This window comes from Pseudoliparis swirei, chromosome 5 (genome assembly GCF_029220125.1).
Source record: "Pseudoliparis swirei isolate HS2019 ecotype Mariana Trench chromosome 5, NWPU_hadal_v1, whole genome shotgun sequence".
NCBI classification, from domain to species: domain Eukaryota; kingdom Metazoa; phylum Chordata; class Actinopteri; order Perciformes; family Liparidae; genus Pseudoliparis; species Pseudoliparis swirei.
Genome location: NC_079392.1, coordinates 27,608,535 through 27,629,880, shown reverse-complemented (window position 1 = coordinate 27,629,880; position 21,346 = coordinate 27,608,535). Strand labels below are relative to the sequence as shown.

At 51.8% G+C, this 21,346-nt stretch overlaps 1 protein-coding gene across 1 annotated transcript in view; it reads right to left on the bottom strand.

Annotated features, from left to right (window-relative positions):
• herc2 (HECT and RLD domain containing E3 ubiquitin protein ligase 2) overlaps positions 1-21,346 on the bottom strand; it is a 72,468-nt gene that overhangs the window by 14,623 nt on the left and 36,499 nt on the right. Inside the window, exons 29-59 of the mRNA XM_056413960.1 lie at positions 21,161-21,294; positions 20,888-21,061; positions 18,801-18,937; positions 18,243-18,394; positions 17,978-18,169; positions 17,053-17,240; positions 16,784-16,976; positions 16,072-16,448; positions 15,845-15,992; positions 15,526-15,722; positions 15,111-15,341; positions 14,891-15,029; positions 14,521-14,810; positions 13,722-13,989; positions 13,514-13,656; positions 13,313-13,411; positions 12,724-12,892; positions 12,510-12,635; positions 11,709-11,817; positions 10,271-10,410; positions 9,902-10,092; positions 9,545-9,650; positions 9,317-9,408; positions 8,988-9,163; positions 6,824-6,935; positions 6,491-6,572; positions 6,184-6,418; positions 5,621-5,798; positions 5,138-5,219; positions 308-479; positions 75-219 (exon numbers count right to left, since the gene is read on the bottom strand). Coding sequence (XP_056269935.1) covers positions 75-219; positions 308-479; positions 5,138-5,219; positions 5,621-5,798; positions 6,184-6,418; positions 6,491-6,572; positions 6,824-6,935; positions 8,988-9,163; positions 9,317-9,408; positions 9,545-9,650; positions 9,902-10,092; positions 10,271-10,410; positions 11,709-11,817; positions 12,510-12,635; positions 12,724-12,892; positions 13,313-13,411; positions 13,514-13,656; positions 13,722-13,989; positions 14,521-14,810; positions 14,891-15,029; positions 15,111-15,341; positions 15,526-15,722; positions 15,845-15,992; positions 16,072-16,448; positions 16,784-16,976; positions 17,053-17,240; positions 17,978-18,169; positions 18,243-18,394; positions 18,801-18,937; positions 20,888-21,061; positions 21,161-21,294 — 5,177 coding nt within the window. The remainder of the gene's footprint in view (positions 1-74; positions 220-307; positions 480-5,137; positions 5,220-5,620; positions 5,799-6,183; positions 6,419-6,490; positions 6,573-6,823; positions 6,936-8,987; positions 9,164-9,316; positions 9,409-9,544; positions 9,651-9,901; positions 10,093-10,270; positions 10,411-11,708; positions 11,818-12,509; positions 12,636-12,723; positions 12,893-13,312; positions 13,412-13,513; positions 13,657-13,721; positions 13,990-14,520; positions 14,811-14,890; positions 15,030-15,110; positions 15,342-15,525; positions 15,723-15,844; positions 15,993-16,071; positions 16,449-16,783; positions 16,977-17,052; positions 17,241-17,977; positions 18,170-18,242; positions 18,395-18,800; positions 18,938-20,887; positions 21,062-21,160; positions 21,295-21,346) is intronic.

Genomic DNA, 21,346 nt, shown 5'->3' with positions numbered 1-21,346 from the left:
TTAGTGATGTCATACGGAGTCTGATCACAAGAGGGTTGACCGATGAGAGCTCCCTGACGGAGGTCGGGACCCACCTGCCCCGTCTCTGTCACAGCCAGGCAGTGCAGCGCTCCGACAGCAACGTGGACGATCTTCTTCCCCCTCAGACCTTCCACCATCTGGGGCTTCCTCACGTGGACGTCGGTGCCGTGACCCAGCCTGAAGTAGTCTCCTTTGCCCCTGTGTGGAAACGAGGCGTGAACCCTCTGAGAAAGAAGAAGACGGGCTCTAAAGGGCTCTAAAGACCGGGACCAGCCCTCCGTCTCACCAGGTCCACACCACGCCGGTCTTGGTCAGCGCCAAGGAGAACTGAGCCCCGCACTCGATCTGGCAGACCGCCTGGCCGTTCAGCCTCTCGATGTTCTGGGGGATGTTGCAGCCTTCGCTGCCTCCGCGACCCAGCTTCCCGAAGTCCCCGTCGCCCCACGAGAACACCAGACCTGAACCAGAAGGAGACGCGTCAAGACATCACCGACGAGAAGGAGAAACACGTCTGAAGCCACCGAGTCTCAACGGTCAGAGACCGAATGAAGCCATCGGGACAAGAAGGGTCTCTCCTCGTCTCTTAGTCGCCAATCGTCTCGACAAGTCTCTCATAGTCTGAAATTGTCTTTACTCGTCTCTCTGTTACTAGAGGTACCTTCAGAACACATCTCTCTGTTACTAGAGGTACCTTCAGAACACATCTCTCTGTTACTAGAGGTACCTTCAGAACACATCTCTCTGTTACTAGAGGTACCTTCAGAACACATCTCTCTGTTACTAGAGGTACCTTCAGAACACATCTCTCTGGTACTAGAGGTACCTTCAGAACACATCTCTCTGGTACTAGAGGTACCTTCAGAACACATCTCTCTGTTACTAGAGGTACCTTCAGAACACTCTCTGGTACTAGAGGTACCTTCAGAACACATCTCTCTGTTACTAGAGGTACCTTCAGAACACATCTCTCTGTTACTAGAGGTACCTTCAGAACACATCTCTCTGGTACTAGAGGTACCTTCAGAACACATCTCTCTGGTACTAGAGGTACCTTCAGAACACTCTCTGGTACTAGAGGTACCTTCAGAACACATCTCTCTGGTACTAGAGGTACCTTCAGAACACATCTCTCTGGTACTAGAGGTACCTTCAGAACACATCTCTCTGGTACTAGAGGTACCTTCAGAACACATCTCTCTGGTACTAGAGGTACCTTCAGAACACATCTCTCTGTTACTAGAGGTACCTTCAGAACACATCTCTCTGGTACTAGAGGTACCTTCAGAACACATCTCTCTGGTACTAGAGGTACCTTCAGAACACATCTCTCTGTTACTAGAGGTACCTTCAGAACACTCTCTGGTACTAGAGGTACCTTCAGAACACATCTCTCTGGTACTAGAGGTACCTTCAGAACACATCTCTCTGTTACTAGAGGTACCTTCAGAACACTCTCTGGTACTAGAGGTACCTTCAGAACACATCTCTCTGTTACTAGAGGTACCTTCAGAACACATCTCTCTGGTACTAGAGGTACCTTCAGAACACATCTCTCTGTTACTAGAGGTACCTTCAGAACACATCTCTCTGGTACTAGAGGTACCTTCAGAACACATCTCTCTGTTACTAGAGGTACCTTCAGAACACATCTCTCTGGTACTAGAGGTACCTTCAGAACACATCTCTCTGGTACTAGAGGTACCTTCAGAACACATCTCTCTGGTACTAGAGGTACCTTCAGAACACATCTCTCTGTTACTAGAGGTACCTTCAGAACACATCTCTCTGGTACTAGAGGTACCTTCAGAACACATCTCTCTGGTACTAGAGGTACCTTCAGAACACATCTCTCTGGTACTAGAGGTACCTTCAGAACACATCTCTCTGGTACTAGAGGTACCTTCAGAACAAGGAGAGAAAAAATCTTAAACTTATAACGGAGTATTTCAACTTCACCCAGATAATAGAGCGACCCACCAGAATCACACACCGCTCACAAACTAGAATTGACCTAGTCTTCACTAACAAACCCGAGAGAGTCACCAAAACCCATAACTTATTGACGGGACTCTCGGATCATAATGCAATTTTTTTCTTCTAGAAAACTTAACAAAAAACGTTTTGAAAACTCTTTTTCTAGTACCCCTAGTAATCGACCTAATACTAGAATAATCCCCAAAAACCAACAACAAAATCTAGAAAAAGCCTTAAAAGACATCAATTGGGATGATCTTCATAAATGTGAAAATGCAGATATCTGCAGCGACTCTTTCCTCTCTCAAATCAAGGGGGTAATTTTCCCTTTCTCCAGACAAGGGAGCCGTAGGAGGAATAAAACCACCCTTCCCTGGCTCAACCCAGATTGTGTACACTTAATGAAGCGAAGGGATATGGCTCTCAAAAAATCCATAAAATCAGGGTTAAGTACAGACAGACATATTTTCACAGCTACCAGAAACAAAGTTACGCTGGAGCTGCGAAAGGCCAAAGCAGATTTTTATAAAAATTATTGAAAATGCTAGGGGGAACAGTAAAACAATCTGGCAGAATATAAACAAGCTAACAGGGAAACAACATAAGCAGGATAATAAAGGCCTAGAACTAAGAGTTGACAATCAGCTGGTGCGGGACCCCGTTATTCTGGCACAGGAATTAAACTCCTTTTTTATTAAATCTATTGAAGATATATCTAAACAGTTCATTTCACCCGTGTGCTCTGATAGTCCGGTAAATAGAGCTGCAGACAATTCACTGATAAAATTTTGTATTCAAGAAATCACTGTGACAGAAGTCATTAATATTATTAATGCTTTGAACAACTCTAAAGCCAAGGATATCCATGGTCTCGACACCAGCTTTTTAAAATCACACAAGGAGGCGCTGGCACCCCCAATCATGCACCTAGTGAACCTATCGATTCGACACTCGATGGTTCCTGGAGCATGGAAGATGGCCTCAGTTATCCCTGTGTTCAAATCGGGGGATAGCTCCGATATGAACAACTACAGACCAATTAGTATTTTGCCTAGCATCTCTAAAATTATAGAAAAATGGATCGCTAAACAAATAATAGAATTCCTTAATAATGGTCAAACCCCCCTGCACCCCATGCAGTTTGGTTTTCGACCGCATCATTCCACGGAATCTGCACTGGTTATGCTCATGGAGAAATGTAAAAGTTTATTAGATAAGAAGAGCTGCGTAGGTGCTGTATTTTTAGATTTAAAAAGAGCGTTCGATACAGTTAACCATGATGTGCTACTAAGCAAACTGTTAGGCTTCAACTTCTCTGATCAAGCCATCAAATGGTTTGGATCTTATTTATCCCATAGAGAACAATGTACTGTGGTTGATGGTGTCAGCTCCTCTTACCTGGGCTGCCCAGTAGGGGTGCCCCAAGGGTCCATACTGGCGCCCATTTTATTCTCTTTATATTAATGACTTCCCTGACTCTTGCTTCAATGTGGATGTTCAGCTGTATGCTGATGACACGGTCATTTTTACGGTGGCCAAAAATAGTGAGGAGGCAGCACGAGTGCTCTCTACTGCTCTGAGTCATATTCAAGGCTGGCTCACCAGGTCCTGTCTCTCATTGAACACGAAAAAAACTGTGTATGTTCTTTTCTAAGCAATCCTCAACTGTTGCACATTCTAATGTGTTTTTGGGAACTGAGAAACTGAATGTTGTTAATAAGTTCAAATACTTAGGCATTATGCTTGATTCCACACTCTCCTTTAGGAGCCATGTTAAAATGATGTCGAAAACCATAAACTTCCATATACATAATTTTAAACAAATAAGAAACTCTCTATCGACTAATGCCGCTTTGCTGTTTTTACACTCTATGATACTCTCACATGTGAGTTACTGCTTAACCAGTTGGTCTATGACAAGCTCAATAGTTATTAAACCGGTCGAACTACTCTATAAAAAAGCATTGAAAATACTGGATAAAAGTATCATCATTGCTATATTTTAACCAAATACAAAATGTTAAGTTTTAATAATTTTAGAAAATTCACTTCGGCCTGTTTGATTTTCAAAATACTAAATGGCCTCGCGCCACCCCCCCTTAAAACCTTTATCAAACATCGATCTATTAACTCCACTCTGTCCACCAGAGCTGTCACAAACAGGGACTGTGAGGTCCCATTTAGAAAAACCCTGTTTGGGCAAAATGTGCTGTCCTTCAAAGGATGCATGATGTGGAACAGCCTACCTCCTTCTATAAGGGAAAGCCCCAGCCTGGTCACCTTCAAAGGATGCATGGTGGAACAGCCTACCTCCTTCTATAAGGAAAGCCCCAGCCTGGTCACCTTCAAAGGCCACCTGAAGGCATGGCTCAGACTTCATCAGCCCTGTGACCATTAGAGTTAATCCGCACGGTATCCAAATGTCTTGCATGCACCTTTTTATTAATCTTTTTTTCTTCTTTTGTATTACTGTACTGTCATGTGTGAAGTGATGTGTGCTTTCCATTTCACTCTGCTTGCATTCTTAAATTACATCAACCTGCCAAGGGACTACAGATGGAAACTAGCCTCCCGGCTATAATCTGGCATATTTACATGTACATTGTACTGTCAATCAATATGCACTGTCCCTTATTCTCTAAATAAAAAAACAAAAACAAAAAACACATCTCTCTGTTACTAGAGGTACCTTCAGAACACATCTCTCTGGTACTAGAGGTACCTTCAGAACACATCTCTCTGGTACTAGAGGTACCTTCAGAACACATCTCTCTGGTACTAGAGGTACCTTCAGAACACTCTCTGGTACTAGAGGTACCTTCAGAACACATCTCTCTGGTACTAGAGGTACCTTCAGAACACTCTCTGGTACTAGAGGTACCTTCAGAACACATCTCTCTGGTACTAGAGGTACCTTCAGAACACATCTCTCTGGTACTAGAGGTACCTTCAGAACACTCTCTGGTACTAGAGGTACCTTCAGAACACATCTCTCTGGTACTAGAGGTACCTTCAGAACACATCTCTCTGGTACTAGAGGTACCTTCAGAACACATCTCTCTGGTACTAGAGGTACCTTCAGAACACATCTCTCTGGTACTAGAGGTACCTTCAGAACACATCTCTCTGGTACTAGAGGTACCTTCATCGGTGAGGGCCAGGGTTTGGGCATCTCGGCTCCCGCAAGCCACCTGGATGACTCGATGTCCCAAAAGCACTTTCACCTGGAGGAGGAGTTCATGGTGAGGTTACAGTTGATAGGAACATAATGTTGTGGACATAAACATGATGAGAAAGGCTCTCTGGGGTAAAGAGGTTACTTCATGTGCACATACCCAACACCTCTATCATACAGTCTGCTCCATAATACAACTTATTGAAGGAATATTAAATGATTTAGTCATTTATAAAACATAAATCAAATCCCCAGAAATGAACCAAAGTAACCGAAATGCAACTATCAACCAATCCCCAGCAGCTTCATCTTCTACTTGACGGACATCAGGAGACAATCAGACAGAAACAAGCCTATCAGAGGACAGTCTCCATTGACTGATATGGTACCAGTTAGGGCCCCAGCCTCCATTAACCCTTCACACAGTCCTCATAGAAGCCGTGGTCGTACCAGTTTGGGCCTGAGCTGCGTGGTGTTGTCTCCGTGGCCCAGCCGGCCGTACTCCCCGAGCCCCCAGCTGTACAGCTCCCCGCTGGAGGTGATGGCGGCGCTGTGCGAGCTGCCACAGGCCACGTCTCTGATGCGCTTCGTCTTCAGAGCCTCTATCAGCCGAGGCTTGTCACAGTTCCTGACAAACAAACAAACAAACAAAAAACTTCTTTAAGTCTGCATGAAGCTGCATCTTTCTGGACAGTAATTAACCCAAAAGAGGCTAAATCCACCACGGGACCAAAACTGACAATATATATATATATATATAAATAAATATATAAATATGTACACAAATACATATTTATAAATAAATATATCAATACATATATATATATATGTATATAAATACACTTATATATAAATACATAAACATATATATATAAATACATATATATGTATACATAAACACATATATAAATAAATATATATATGTATATATAAATACATATATATATATATATACACACATAAATATATATATGCTATCTAATATAAATAAGAGAGTGGGTGCTGCGGCCTACATTCTGCTGAAGTGGCCCAGCTTGCCGTCGTCCCCCTCCCCCCAGGAGAACACCTTCCCGTCCACGGTGAGCGCCATGGCGTGGCGCCCCCCCGAGTGCACGGCGACCTTCTTCACCACGTAGTTGCTGAGCGCGGTGACCTGCCGGGGGATGGGGATGGTCCCGCTGGACAGACCCAGGCCCAGACGGCCGTTGGTGGCCTCGCCGCACGCGTAGATCTTCCCCTCCACCGTCACTGCAAGGAGACGCAGCGCTGACGACCACAACAACAACAACAACCTTCATCACCTTCATCTTCATCACCCACCTGCAAAGAGGCTTTTGGAGCCGCCGGCCACTTGAACCACGTTGAGAGCCGAGAGCGTCTCGGAGAAGGAGGGAACCTTGATCTGTGAAGGCCCCGGAGGAAGAGGTCAGTCACATGACCACCGGCAGACATTAACATGTCAACACATCAAAATCAGCTCACAGGGTTATAAACACGAACCCTGGTCAGTCACATTATTAAATATAGAATCACACTGAAGGAGAACATGCTGATGAAGTTTCAACAGATAAACTTCATCTTTTATTTATTAATATGTCTCGGTGTTTTCCTCAAGCTCAGCCCCCGGTGGAGGGTTCAGCTCCCCGGCCGTACCTTTGAGCCCTTGAGTCCTCCCAGCTGGTCCTTGTCGTTCAGCCCCCACACAAACACCTTGGTCCTGATGGTCGCTGAAGACTCCAACCCGGAAGACTTCTTACGGGACAGACTGAAGAACACAAGAGACGTCCTGAAGAGTGGACATGGACTCTAACGTCTAAAGTGCTAGTGTTGGTTCTGCTGCCCCCTGTGGACTAAAGTGGTAGTGTTGGTTCTGGTGCCCCCTGTGGACTAAAGTGGTAGTGTTGGTTCTGCCCCCTGTGGACTAAAGTGGTAGTGGTGGTTCTGGTGCCCCCTGTGGACTAAAGTGGTAGTGTTGGTTCTGGTGCCCCCTGTGGACTAAAGTGGTAGTGTTGGTTCTGGTGCCCCCTGTGGACTAAAGTGGTAGTGTTGGTTCTGCTGCCCCTGTGGACTAAAGTGGTAGTGTTGGTTCTGGTGCCCCTGTGGACCAAAGTGGTAGTGTTGGTTCTGCTGCCCCTGTGGTCTAAAGTGGTAGTGTTGGTTCTGGTGCCCCTGTGGACTAAAGTGGTAGTGTTGGTTCTGGTGCCCCTGTGGACTAAAGTGGTAGTGTTGGTTCTGCTGCCCCTGTGGACTAAAGTGGTAGTGTTGGTTCTGGTGCCCCTGTGGACTAAAGTGGTAGTGTTGGTTCTGGTGCCCCTGTGGTCTAAAGTGGTAGTGTTGGTTCTGGTGCCCCTGTGGACTAAAGTGGTAGTGTTGGTTCTGATGCCCCTGTGGACTAAAGTGGTAGTGTTGGTTCTGGTGCCCCCTGTGGACTAAAGTGGTAGTGTTGGTTCTGATGCCCCCTGTGGTCTAAAGTGGTAGTGTTGGTTCTGGTGCCCCCTGTGGACTAAAGTGGTAGTGTTGGTTCTGCTGCCCCCTGTGGACTAAAGTGGTAGTGTTGGTTCTGCCCCCTGTGGACTAAAGTGGTAGTGTTGGTTCTGGTGCCCCCTGTGGACTAAAGTGGTAGTGTTGGTTCTGGTGCCCCCTGTGGACTAAAGTGGTAGTGTTGGTTCTGGTGCCCCCTGTGGACTAAAGTGGTAGTGGTGGTTCTGACACCCCTGTGGACTAAAGTGGTAGTGTTGGTTCTGGTGCCCCCTGTGGTCTAAAGTGGTAGTGTTGGTTCTGCTGCCCCCTGTGGACTAAAGTGGTAGTGTTGGTTCTGGTGCCCCCTGTGGACTAAAGTGGTAGTGGTGGTTCTGACGCCCCCTGTGGACTAAAGTGGTAGTGTTGGTTCTGCCCCCTGTGGTCTAAAGTGGTAGTGTTGGTTCTGGTGCCCCCTGTGGACTAAAGTGGTAGTGTTGGTTCTGCCCCCTGTGGTCTAAAGTGGTAGTGTTGGTTCTGCTGCCCCCTGTGGACTAAAGTGGTAGTGTTGGTTCTGGTGCCCCCTGTGGTCTAAAGTGGTAGTGTTGGTTCTGCCCCCTGTGGACTAAAGTGGTAGTGTTGGTTCTGGTGCCCCCTGTGGACTAAAGTGGTAGTGGTGGTTCTGACGCCCCCTGTGGACTAAAGTGGTAGTGTTGGTTCTGCCCCCTGTGGACTAAAGTGGTAGTGTTGGTTCTGGTGCCCCCTGTGGACTAAAGTGGTAGTGGTGGTTCTGACGCCCCCTGTGGACTAAAGTGGTAGTGTTGGTTCTGGTGCCCCCTGTGGACTAAAGTGGTAGTGGTGGTTCTGACGCCCCCTGTGGACTAAAGTGGTAGTGTTGGTTCTGCCCCCTGTGGACTAAAGTGGTAGTGTTGGTTCTGGTGCCCCCTGTGGACTAAAGTGGTAGTGGTGGTTCTGACGCCCCCTGTGGACTAAAGTGGTAGTGTTGGTTCTGGTGCCCCCTGTGGACTAAAGTGGTAGTGGTGGTTCTGACGCCCCCTGTGGACTAAAGTGGTAGTGGTGGTTCTGACGCCCCCTGTGGACTAAAGTGGTAGTGATGGTTCTGCTGCCCCCTGTGGACTAAAGTGGTAGTGTTGGTTCTGGTGCCCCCTGTGGACTAAAGTGGTAGTGTTGGTTCTGACGCCCCCTGTGGACTAAAGTGGTAGTGTTGGTTCTAGTTCTGTTTATGGTGGACTAATCTCTGCATCTTCTCTCTGATGGTTTACCGATGGAGGTCTCTAAAGGACCAGGACCACACTGAGGTCTCTAGAAGACCAGGACTGAGGTGTCTGGAGGACCCTACCTCCCGGTGGTGGTCTTGTCTTCGTCCTCCTCCTCGTTGTCGGAGGCCAGGAAGGGGACCGCGGCGAGGTCCTCGTCCTCGGCTCTAATGCGGCCCACGAGGCTCAGACCGTGGATCTTACAGTCGATGCCGGAGCTGCGGCACTGCTTGATGGCCACCTCGATGTACCTGTGGAACTGGAGGGGGTCACCGTGTTAGTACCATGTTATTACCGTGTTAGCACCGTGTTAGTACCATGTTATTACCGTGTTAGCACCGTGTTAGTACCATGTTATTACCGTGTTAGCACCATGTTATTACACTGAGGTAAGAACCCCCGGACCACCCACCTCGCTGCAGTCGCTCAGCACCAGCACGCTGGTGTCCGTGGGGTTGATGTTGATCGTCTTCAGCTCAACCAGGTTGTTCAAAGAGCTGCCACCTGGAACAGGAAGGAGCGGTTACACTAGGGCTGTGTGTGTGTGTGTGTAATGAGCTTAAAGGAACATTCCTGTATGGTGTCCTAGGTTCTGAGGTCCAGGTCCATGTCAAAGGGCTCTGGCCCCATGAGGACTCACCTGAGACCACCACCAGGGAGGGCATGTAGCTGCTGTCTGCCGGGTCCACCACCACCTTCAGCCGGTGCACCAGGACGTCAGGGAAGAGCTCCAGACGGACCCAGTGCTGTGAGAGGGGGGGGTCAGGTGGTGCCGCCAGACCATAATCACAACCAATCAAGAGGCTCTCATGTCTCCTCTCACATGTCCTCTCATGTCTCCTCTCTCATGTCTCCTCTCTCATGTCTCCTCACATGTCTCCTCTCATGTCTCCTCTCATGTCTCCTCTCACATGTCCTCTCACGTGTCCTCTCATGTGTCTCCTCTCATGTCTCCTCTCACATGTCCTCTCATGTGTCCTCTCTCATGTGTCCTCACCTTCCCCTGTGAGCCTGAGGACTGCCAGCACTGCTCTCTGCAGTCCATCAGTCGGCTCGCCTGGTTGACGGAGGAGGAGACGCTGAGGCTTCTCACGGCACGCGACCAATCGTCTATCAGCATCCCGCGCTGACCAACGGGAGGCTTCTTCAGGAGCTTCCCCGAGCGGCCGCACGACGACGGGGACTGGCCTGGAGGAGAGAGAGCATTAATAATAATATATATTATATTCATCATTGGACTGGCCTGGAGGAGAGAGATGTTATAATTAAATATATTATATTCATTATATATTAAGCGTTCGTGTAATAATTAGATATAATTTATTCTCAGTGCTGGTGAACCAGGTGCATTGTGGGCAGCACCGACCCGGCTCGTGGATCCTCCCAAAGGAATGTCTGCTGTTGTGTCTCCGGGTCTTGAAGCAGTTCTCACAGAAGTCAAAGTCCTCGCAGCTTCTGCACTTGAACCGCGAGCCGTTGATGGGGAACATCTGGCAGCCGTCGCACCTGGGGGGACACGGAGGTTAGAGCCCCGGCGTTAGGGGGACACGGAGGTTAGAGCCCCGACGTTAGGGGGACACGGAGGTTAGAGCCCCGGCGTTAGGGGGACACGGAGGTTAGAGCCCCGGCGTTAGGGGGACACGGAGGTTAGAACCCCGGCGTTAGGGGGACACGGAGGTTAGAGCCCCGGCATTAGGGGGACACGGAGGTTAGAACCCCGGCGTTAGGGGGACACGGAGGTTAGAGCCCCGACGTTAGGGGGACACGGAGGTTAGAGCCCCGGCGTTAGGGGGACACGGAGGTTAGAGCCCCGGCGTTAGGGGGACACGGAGGTTAGAGCCCCGGCGTTAGGGGGACACGGAGGTTAGAGCCCCGGCGTTAGGGGACACGGAGGTTAGAGCCCGGCTTAGGGGACACGGAGGTTAGAACCCGGCGTTAGGGGACACGGAGGTTAGAGCCCGGCATTAGGGGACACGGAGGTTAGAGCCCCGGCGTTAGGGGACACGGAGGTTAGAGCCCGGCGTTAGGGGACACGGAGGTTAGAGCCCGGCGTTAGGGGACACGGAGGTTAGAGCCCGGCGTTAGGGGACACGGAGGTTAGAGCCCGGCTTAGGGGACACGAGGTTAGAACCCGGCTTAGGGGACACGGAGGTTAGAGCCCGGCGTTAGGGGACACGGAGGTTAGAGCCCGGCGTTAGGGGACACGGAGGTTAGAGCCCGGCGTTAGGGGACACGGAGGTTAGAGCCCGACGTTAGGGGGACACGGAGGTTAGAGCCCCGGCGTTAGGGGGACACGGAGGTTAGAACCCCGGCTTTAGGGGGACACGGAGGTTAGAGCCCCGGCATTAGGGGGACACGGAGGTTAGAACCCCGGCGTTAGGGGGACACGGAGGTTAGAGCCCCGACGTTAGGGGGACACGGAGGTTAGAGCCCCGGCGTTAGGGGGACACGGAGGTTAGAACCCCGGCTTTAGGGGGACACGGAGGTTAGAGCCCCGGCATTAGGGGGACACGGAGGTTAGAACCCCGGCGTTAGGGGGACACGGAGGTTAGAGCCCCGGCATTAGGGGGACACGGAGGTTAGAACCCCGGCGTTAGGGGGACACGGAGGTTAGAGCCCCGACGTTAGGGGGACACGGAGGTTAGAGCCCCGGCGTTAGGGGGACACGGAGGTTAGAACCCCGGCTTTAGGGGGACACGGAGGTTAGAGCCCCGGCATTAGGGGGACACGGAGGTTAGAACCCCGGCGTTAGGGGGACACGGAGGTTAGAGCCCCGGCGTTTGAATCCAGACAGGAAGTCTCACCTGACTCCGGGGTGGACGCTCGGCACCAGCTCCATCTCCGCCAGCAGGCCGGTCCAGTGGGACTGATGGGGGAAGTCCACGATCACGTCCTTACCGTTGGCGCTGAACGCTGAAACACCGAGACGATGAAACTAAACTAAACTACTTCTTCATCTTAATGCCCAACATATAAAATGTTTATATGGCAGCTGCTTACACCAGCGTGTAAGAATATTAAATAATGTATTGAATAAATGAGAATTATATCTGATTATATTAATTAAATTTGAATCAATAAATAACTTTATTTAACCCTTGTGTTGCCTTCGGGTCATTTTGACCCGATTTAATATTTAACCCTCCTGTCGCCTTCGGGTCAATTTGACCCGATTCAATGTTTAATGTCGGTGTTCTTTCGGGAGTCAACAAACAAACATAAAGTACCTCACACTTAAACTTGGAAAACAATATTAATTCTAATAATTTTCTGGAGATTATAATAGCTGGGGTCATATTGACCTCAAGGGTAAAATATGTTAGTAAATATAAAGGTAACAGGAGGGTGAAACATTGAATCGGGTCAAATCGACCCGAAGGCAACACAAGGGTTAAATACATAATAATATTAAATAATATATTTTAATAAATAAAAGTTGAATAAATAAGAATTATATAAAATCATATTAAAGAATCAATAAATAACTCTATTTAAAGAATATTTAAATAAATTTGAATTAAGAATAAAAAAATAGAAGAAAAGTTAAAATAAATAATTAAATAAGAATAGTAATGAATAAGTGCTCCACTAAGCACGAGGCTCACCTTTCACCACCCCGACACTGCGGTGGGTGACGGAGCCCCACTTGTACTTCGGGGTGGTGACGGAGGGCTTCACCCTCACTTTGTCCCCGATCTTTATGTGAGAGGGAGAACTTTGAGGAGGGAACCCTGAGGAAAGGAAAAGAACATGTCAAAGGATGAAGAGGAAGCTCCTCCTCCTCCTCCTCCTCCTCCTCCTCCTCCTCCTCCTCCTCACCCAGCAGCTCGATGTGGATGTATCGGACCCAGTAGGTTCCTCCTTTCTGCTGCCAGTCACACTGCACGTTCAGGTCATGGAGCCCGTCTCGGTCCAGCTTGATCACTTTGCCCACATATCCATCGTAGACCTCCTCGTAGGTCCTGCAGCACTTCACCATCATGCCCACCTGGAGAGGGTCAGAGGGTCAGTGAGCCTCTCCTGACCACCAGGGGGCGACTCCTCTGGTTGTATAGAAGTCTATGCTTCATGTGTAAAAGCTGCATTATCTCCTCTGGTTGTATAGAAGTCTATGCTTCATGTGTTAAAGCTGCATTCTCTCTCTTGACCACCAGGGGGCGACTCCTCTGGTTGTATAGAAGTCTATGATGTATGTGTTGAAGCTGTATTCTCTCTCCTAACCACCAGGGGGAGACTCCTCTGGTTGTATAGAAGTATATGCTTCATGTGTTAACGCTGCATTATCTCCTCTGGTTGTATAGAAGTCTATGCTTCATGTGTTGAAGCTGCATTATCTCCTCTGGTTGTATAGAAGTCTATGCTTCATGTGTTAAAGCTGCCTCCTCTCCTCTGGTTGTATAGAAGCTACCTGGATGTTCTCCCTCACGTAGACGGCGTAGTCGTCATTGCTCTGGAAGTCGGACCTCTTCTTGAAGGTCTGGCTCTCCGTCACCACGGCGCCTGGAGGCTGAACACACACACACACACACACACACACACACACACACGTTACTCTAATGATGTCATCCTCATCCTCATCATGACATCATCTAAGAGGAGCGGCGTGTACCACGGGGAACGTGGGCTCGGCCTCCTCCAGCTCCTCCAGCACCTCCTCGTCGGAGTACTCGTCGGACACGGTGTCTCCGTCGGACAGCTCGGTGCCCTGGGCCTCCGGGTGGTCCAGCAGCCAGACCACCAGGGCCTCCACACCTGGGGGGGGGGCAGTTAGTCTCCGCTCAGGAGCATCACATGACCTTCAGGCCGTGGACTCGTACCCGGGACGCCGGCGCCGCCCGTGGACCCGGACAGAGACTTCAAGGCGAACTCCACGTTCTTTCTCACGAAGCCCATGTCCATGAGCTGCAGCACGAGGGGCAGGGGGGGGGGCAGGGGGGCCGGCTTCTGCCTCCTCGGCCTGGGGGGGCGGACCTGCTGCACCGCCAGGGGGGTGGAGGCCTCGCTGGAGACGCTGTCCTCACACAGAGGAGAGGACGGGGAGGACGACTCCACCGCCAGGTACTGACACACTGCTAGAGACGCAGCCTGGACACACAGAGAGAGAGAGAGAGAGAGAGAGAGACAGACAGACAGAGAGAGAGACAGAGAGAGAGAGAGAGAGACAGAGACAGAGAGACAGACAGACAGACAGAGAGAGAGACAGAGAGAGAGAGACACACACACACACACACAGAGAGAGAGACACACACACACAGAGAGAGAGACACACACACACACACACAGAGAGAGACACACAGAGACACACACAGAGAGAGAGACACACACACACACACAGAGAGAGACACACACACACACAGAGAGACACACACACACACACAGAGAGAGAGACACACACACACACAGAGAGACACACACACACACACACACACAGAGAGAGACACACACACACACACAGAGAGAGAGACACACACACACACACACACACACAGAGAGAGACACACACACACACACACACACACACAGGTGGAGGTCAAACCCAACAACTCTGAAGCTCCGCCCACATTAATTCATCACGCGCGCTGCATCCTCTCGGCTGGCCACCAGGGGGCGACTCACCTCCATCTCCTGCCGGTCGAACGCGGCCTTGATGGGTGACGGCTGCGTGGCGGCGGCCAGCAGCTGCTGCAGGAGGATCAGAGGGGGAACCGGCCCCTCGGGGGACAGGTCCCCCCCATCGGGGGAGGAGGCCACCGGGTCCTCTGCAGGGGGGCCCGTGTCCATGAAGACCGCGGCCTGAGAGAGGATCTGCCTCAGCTGGTCCTGGTGGGCCAGCAGGGCCCGGCCCGCCTTCAGGATGTAGAGCCGGAGCTGCTGGCAGCGCAGCAGGTGGACGTCCACCTGGTCGGCTTCAAGACGGGAACACGCGGTATGAACAGATCACCTGGTTACATGACCCCCCCCCCCCCACCATGGCCCCGCCCCCTACCTGCCAGGCCCCGGCTGACGGACTTCTTCATGCGCTGCTTCTCCATTCTGCTGCCGGCCAGACTGACCAGCTGAGCCCAGACCACCAGCATGGGGTCTGAGAAGGGGAGGGTCTGCACGCTGAAGGCCGGGGCAGGGACCTGCAGGAGGACCACAAGAGACCGTCAGCGTGGCGCCGGACCCCGAGGCAGCAGAGACCGGCACCAGGACCCCCCCCTCACCGGTTTGAGGTGGACCAGCAGGCAGACCCTGCTGGTCCTCATGTCCTGGAACTGGACCGTGATGCGGCCCTTGGGGGTGATGCGGGTCACGGTTCCCTCTCCGTGCTCCTCGTGGACGACTTGACCTCCGAGTCGGAGGCGCCCGTCGATTCCCCCGATGACCGCCATCACTGCCATGAGGCCGCCCACACGGGGACCCTCGGAGTCTGGGAAGTAGTCTTCCAGAAAGCACTGGGGGGGGGGGAGAGATAGAGGGAGGGAGGAGAGAGAGAGAGAGAGAGAGGTTTCCAATCACTGTTTGGTGACATCAATAAGACAGAATCAAAGCCTTCATGTCTCTTAAAGGGCCAGCAGATGTTCTTCTCCACATTCTAAACACGGTACTGTCCCTTTAAGACGGTGGTCGTGACCTCACCGCGTCAGACTGACAGCCCGCCATCACGTCCCCGATGGCGCTCAGCTGGGCGTTGATGTGCTGGTTGACCACGTGGTTCCAGTGGCTGAGCGCGTGCAGCGAGCGCAGCACGCTCACGATCTCCTCCGCCAGCGTGCTGCTGTGAGTGGCCGTGAGCGAGGCCTGGGGGCGGGGCCTCCTCCTCCGCAGGGAGCCGTCTGGGGACAGGAAGCGGGTGTTTAACGCGTGTGGACCTACCTGGGGGGCCCTCGGGTGGCGTGTGGACCTCCCTGGGGGCCCCTCTGGGCGGCGTGTGGACCTCCCTGGGGGCCCCTCGTACCTCTGAGGGGGGGCAGGTCTGAGGAGCAGGTGCTCAGCAGGCGGCCCAGGAAGCCGAAGAGCTTCTCCACCAGCTCCGCCATGTCCGCCGCGCGCTCCGCCCGGTCCCAGGAGGGCAGCACGGCCTGCAGCAGGCGCAGCGCCAGGATCTGGAGACGCGGACACACGTCAACAACAACAACAACGAGGCCTCCGGCCGCAGCTCGCCGGTCGGAACCGAGCCCCCACCTGTCTCTGCAGCGTGGCGCCGCCGAGGGCCCGGTGGCCCTCCACGATGCGGACCAGCAGGCCGGTCCAGGCGCCGGTGCTGAGCGTACCGCACATCTGGGGCCCCAGCGCGATGCTGCGCACGAAGCCCAGCGTGGACCAGCTGCGGTGCTGGTCCCGGGAGACCAGCCGGTGGGCGTGGCAGCCCGGGGGGAGGGGCTTGTCCCCGGCGCCGCTCTCCACCAGCGTCCTCAGGAGGCCGCTCAGCGCCCGCGTGGCGTCGGCCCGCAGGACCTCGGCGTGGATCCCGGCCGTCAGCGACAGCGTCTTCAGGAGGTTCACCGTGCTGGTCTGCATCAGGGCCGTCGGGTGGCGGCTCCGCTCCACCAGATCCCCTTCTGGACCAGGAGACCACAGGGGCCCGTCAGGCTGGGGGGCTAGGGCCTTCAGGGTCACGGTCTGGGGGGCTAGGGCCTTCAGGGTCACGGTCTGGGGGGCTAGGGCCTTCAGGGTCACGGTCTGGGGGGCTAGGGCCTTCAGGGTCACGGTCTGGGGGGCTAGGGCCTTCAGGGTCACGGTCTGGGGGGCTAGGGCCTTCAGGGTCACGGTTTAATTAAATTGACGTCTCTTATTAATTCATCTCAACTGGCATCATTGTTTGTTTGTTGTTCAGCGTCTCTTGTTCGGGTTGAGTTGGACGACAACAACAACAAAAACAACAACAACCACCCACCCGTGTCGTCCTCCGTGTCGGAGTCCTCTGTGGGTGGCGGGGCGGCCGGCGGCGGCTCCGCCAGCTTCAGGTCGTATTTGCCCTCCTTGCCCATGCGGTAGGAGTTGGTGCTGCTGGTGTCCCACTGGACCCGGATCCATCCGTCCTCGCCCAGCTCCCCGATGACCCGGCCCAGACCCGGAGCCGGGCCGTCCTGGACACACGACACACCGGGTCACACGCTGGACTCCGCGTGGTACCGACGGTACCGCCCGGTGGACCCACGGTACCTGGTCCCCCCACTTCCAGTCCACCCCCCTCATGACCCTCGTGCCGATCTTCATCATGGCGGCCAGCTCGGGGCCCGAGGCGGGCGGCGGGGTCGGCGCCGCCTCCTTCCTGGACTCCTCCAGGACGGTAGCGGAGCCGCCGTGAGCGCAGAGACTCAGGTCCTCCTCACTGCTGTCTGTGCTGGGCCCTGGAGACAAACACCTCATGATGCCTTCAGGCTCCGCTCAGTGAACATGAGGACTGAAGGTAATGATAACGTTCTCATGGTGCCTTCAGGCTCCGCTCAGTGAACATGAGGACTGAAGGTAATGATGACGCTCTCATGGTGCCTTCAGGCTCCGCTCAGTGAACATGAGGACTGAAGGTAATGATAACGTTCTCATGGTGCCTTCAGGCTCCGCTCAGTGAACATGAGGACTGAAGGTAATGATGATGCTCTCATGGTGCCTTCAGGCTCCGCTCAGTGAACATGAGGACTGAAGGTAATGATAACGTTCTCATGGTGCCTTCAGGCTCCGCTCAGTGAACATGAGGACTGAAGGTAATGATGACACTCTCATGGTGCCTTCAGGCTCCGCTCAGTGAACATGAGGACTTAAGGTAATGATAACGTTCTCATGGTGCCTTCAGGCTCCGCTCAGTGAACATGAGGACTGAAGGCAATGATAACGTTCTCATGGTGCCTTCAGGCTCCGCTCAGTGAACATGAGGACTGAGGCAATGATAACGTTCTCATGGTGCCTTCAGGCTCTGTTCAGTGAACATGAGGACTGAAAGTAGATGATAACGTTCTCATGGTGCCTTCAGGCTCCGCTCAGTGAACATGAGGACTGAAAGTAGATGATAACATTCTCATGGTGCCTTCAGGCTCTGCTCAGTGAACACGAGACCTGGTTGAAGGCCCCGTGGTGCGTTCAGGCTCACCGACGAGCCGCAGCAGGCTCTGCGTGAGCGCCAGCAGCCCCGAGTTGAGCAGCAGGCTCAGGCTGTTGGCGCCGTGCTTCAGGCTCAGCATGTGGATCATGGCCAGGAGGAACCGGGCCTGAGGGACGGTGCCCAGACTCGGGCCCGCCGGGTTCTCGTTGGTGATGGTCTGCAGGGGGACCGGCTGCACGCCTAGAGGACAGAAGAGGGGTCAGCCCACGTGGTCCCGCGGCCCCGTTGACCTTTGACCTCCCCCGGTCCTCACCCAGCTCCTTGAAGCGGGCGCCGGCCTCCAGCAGGACGGCCCTCACGTTGTGGATGGCCCAGGAGTACAGCTTCCCGAAGGTCACCTCCAGCAGCATGCGGTTGAAGGGCGGGATCAGGTCCACGTCCTTCAGGCAGTCGGACAGCGGCTCTCTGGGGACCACCGAGACCACCGGGCCGGAACACCACGTCATATTTAAGACATTAGGATGGTGCCCGTGTTATTCTCCCGGCGTCCACTAGGGGCAGCGATGCTCTATTTAACAGGCTTCACACACATGTGGACCGACGGGTTTCCAGGACTTGAAACCAAATTTCCTTGAACCAAATTTGTGTAAAATCTTAGTGTACAGGAGTATAAACCTTAAATGAGACAATAATCTGATTAAAAGAATAAGTATTTATATAAATGTGTTATAATAAAAATATGAATATAACACATTTTCATGACTTTTCCAAAACTTTTGGAAATGAAAGTTATTTCCAGGGTCCTATTTAAGACATTAGGATGGTGCCCGTGTTATTCTCCCGGCGTCCACTAGGGGCAGCGAGGTCCTACCCGATGTTGGTGCCCTCCGGAGTGACCCTCTGCCAGCCACACAGCATGGCGTACTGCACCGACGGCAGCAGGAAGCTCCTGGAGGCCAGCTTCAGCATGGTGTCGATGCCCTCCAGCCGGACCTCGGCTCGCTCCAGCTGAAGCAACAGCAGGGGTCACTTGTTTGATTGTTTGTTTACAACATGCAAACCTTGTTTCTCCACTTAAGGTAATACAGTAGTTCATGAATATGAGTATAACCCTCCTCTATAGTGGAGGTTGTTCATGGAGTTTAGTGGTTACACCTTCAGTCCGGGTTCATATCTCTGAGTTACTCTCAGTTCATCTGTGTGATCGCCCCCTGGTGGTGAGGAGCATAAACCGCGTCGTTCATGAAATAAAACCTTCTACTTGTTTAAAGTTAATAAAGTAGTTCATGAACATGAGATATGAGTCTACAGGTGATTATAACCCCTCTTCTAGTGGAGGTTGTTTGTGAAGTTTAGTGGTTACACCTTCAGTCTGTGATCGCCCCCTGGTGGTGAGGAGGATAAACACCTTGTCGAACCCTTTTTTGGGGAACTCATTGAAATACTTTGAAATTCAAAATGTCAACACTACAGTGCTATTGGAGGACATAGAAATAATGTTTTACTGTTGTGAGATCAAATATATATATTGTTTTTAGGTAGAAAATCAACATCAACCAAATTACCATCTCTGGTTATTTGACAGTTTGTGGTAAAATAAAAGAAGTTACCATATTTGGTTCCTCGCCCGATAAAGGGTTAAAGGTAATGAAGTAGTTCATGAATATGATGATTATAACCCCTCCTCTCTATAGAGCGTATTCACGTGACGTCAGAATCTCAATCGCGCCATCTTGGGGTCCCACTTATTAAATGTCAGAAGAAGTTGACCTGGCTATCGTGTCGCTGTTTGATTATGCGAGAGCCCAGCAACCTCATGTCCTTCTGCATTACCAAAGAAAGATTTCAGCGGTTGGAATTGAATATTTGCAATGCTTTTTTACCTGATTTTACTCGCTCAACACTTTGTGGTTAATTCGCTAGTTACCAGCACATAGCCCGGTCACATTCCAGTAAAACAGTTTTCATTTCCGCTATCGACCATGGGACATTAACAACTCAGGGCTCTCAAGTCTCACGCATTGAGCGTGAGACTCACGCATTTCGGTCTTATCTCACGCACTCCCGCCACACATCGAATTCCTCACGCTGAAAAAACCTCTCGGCTATTTAATGCTTGAATGCAGGGGTGCTCAATACGCCGATCGATTGTTCCGCTGCAGAGCTCCAACTATTTCTGCGTTATACTTGTTGTGGAAATACCACAAATGTGGGAACATCAAGCGCCCCGTGTCTGGGTTCATATATGATCCGTCGTCGCACAGCTCCGCCTCCAGGACGAGTGTCTGGATGGAGCCGCTTTCAGCTCCTTCAGGACCAGCAGTGACTGTTTGGTGGCCGTGCTGATGCTGTTCCCATGGAGACAGTGTTTTATTTTGAAATGAATCACAGAGTAAAGGCAGACATCGCCCGACGGAGTTGCCATGTTCATGGCTTCCTCCCAAGTTTCCATCCACAGTTCCGTTTGCGCAAGTGAAAGACATTGATTTTCGCTCGGCGAAAAAAGCAAAAAGAGATTATTGACGTGAGTCAATGGAAATGTGCCCACAACCCGATGCATCAACAGAAACACATGAGAATAGTCCTAACGCTCATACGCCGAGTGAAGCCGAAGGAGATGCATGACAAGTTGAAGTCATAGCCTGTCTTGTTGAGCTGATAAACCCATATTCTGAATCATTAGTCCCACATCCAACAATGAGGCACAGTATAATCACAAGGCACACCGCTTTGAACTGAAATCGTGTCTCCTTCAGGATATAATGGTCATTTCTAAGGGAAGAGCGGCATACAAACAAGCAAAACAATGCCGTGGTGGGACCCCAACATGGCCACCAGAGTTTGTTGTGGTCACGTGAGTGAATACGCTCTATAGGGGAGGTTGTTTATGGAGTTTAGTGGTTACATTTTCAGTGTGTGATCGCCCCCTGGTGGTGAGGAGGATAACGTCGTCTTCACCTGTTTGAGGAGACACTTCCTCATCTTCTCCACGTCCAGCGGCTCCTCCTTCAGGGCGAACTCCACGATGGTGGCCATGAGGCTGGACTGGGAGAAGGGCCCCAGCACGCTGTGCTTCAGCCAGCGGTTCCTCTGCACCTTGTTCACGGGGTGGAGCAGCGGGTGCCACTTGTCCTGCTGGACAAGAAACAATGAGAACAGATTAATGTGAACGGATCCATTTGAAAGAATACCCAGAGAAGCGCTCCGGTGGTCGAGCCCCGTTAGAAGCACCTTGGAGGTCCTGCTGGTGGGCGGCTTCCTGTCGGCCGGCGCGGGGATGACGTGGACATTAAGCTCCTCCCCATTGTTCCCCTCGTTCTCCAGCTTCGGCTCTTCTGTGTCGGCTGACTCGGATTTCTTAGGCACTGAGAAATAAAGATGATAATATTTAGAGAAGAGAAACCGGGAAACCAATCC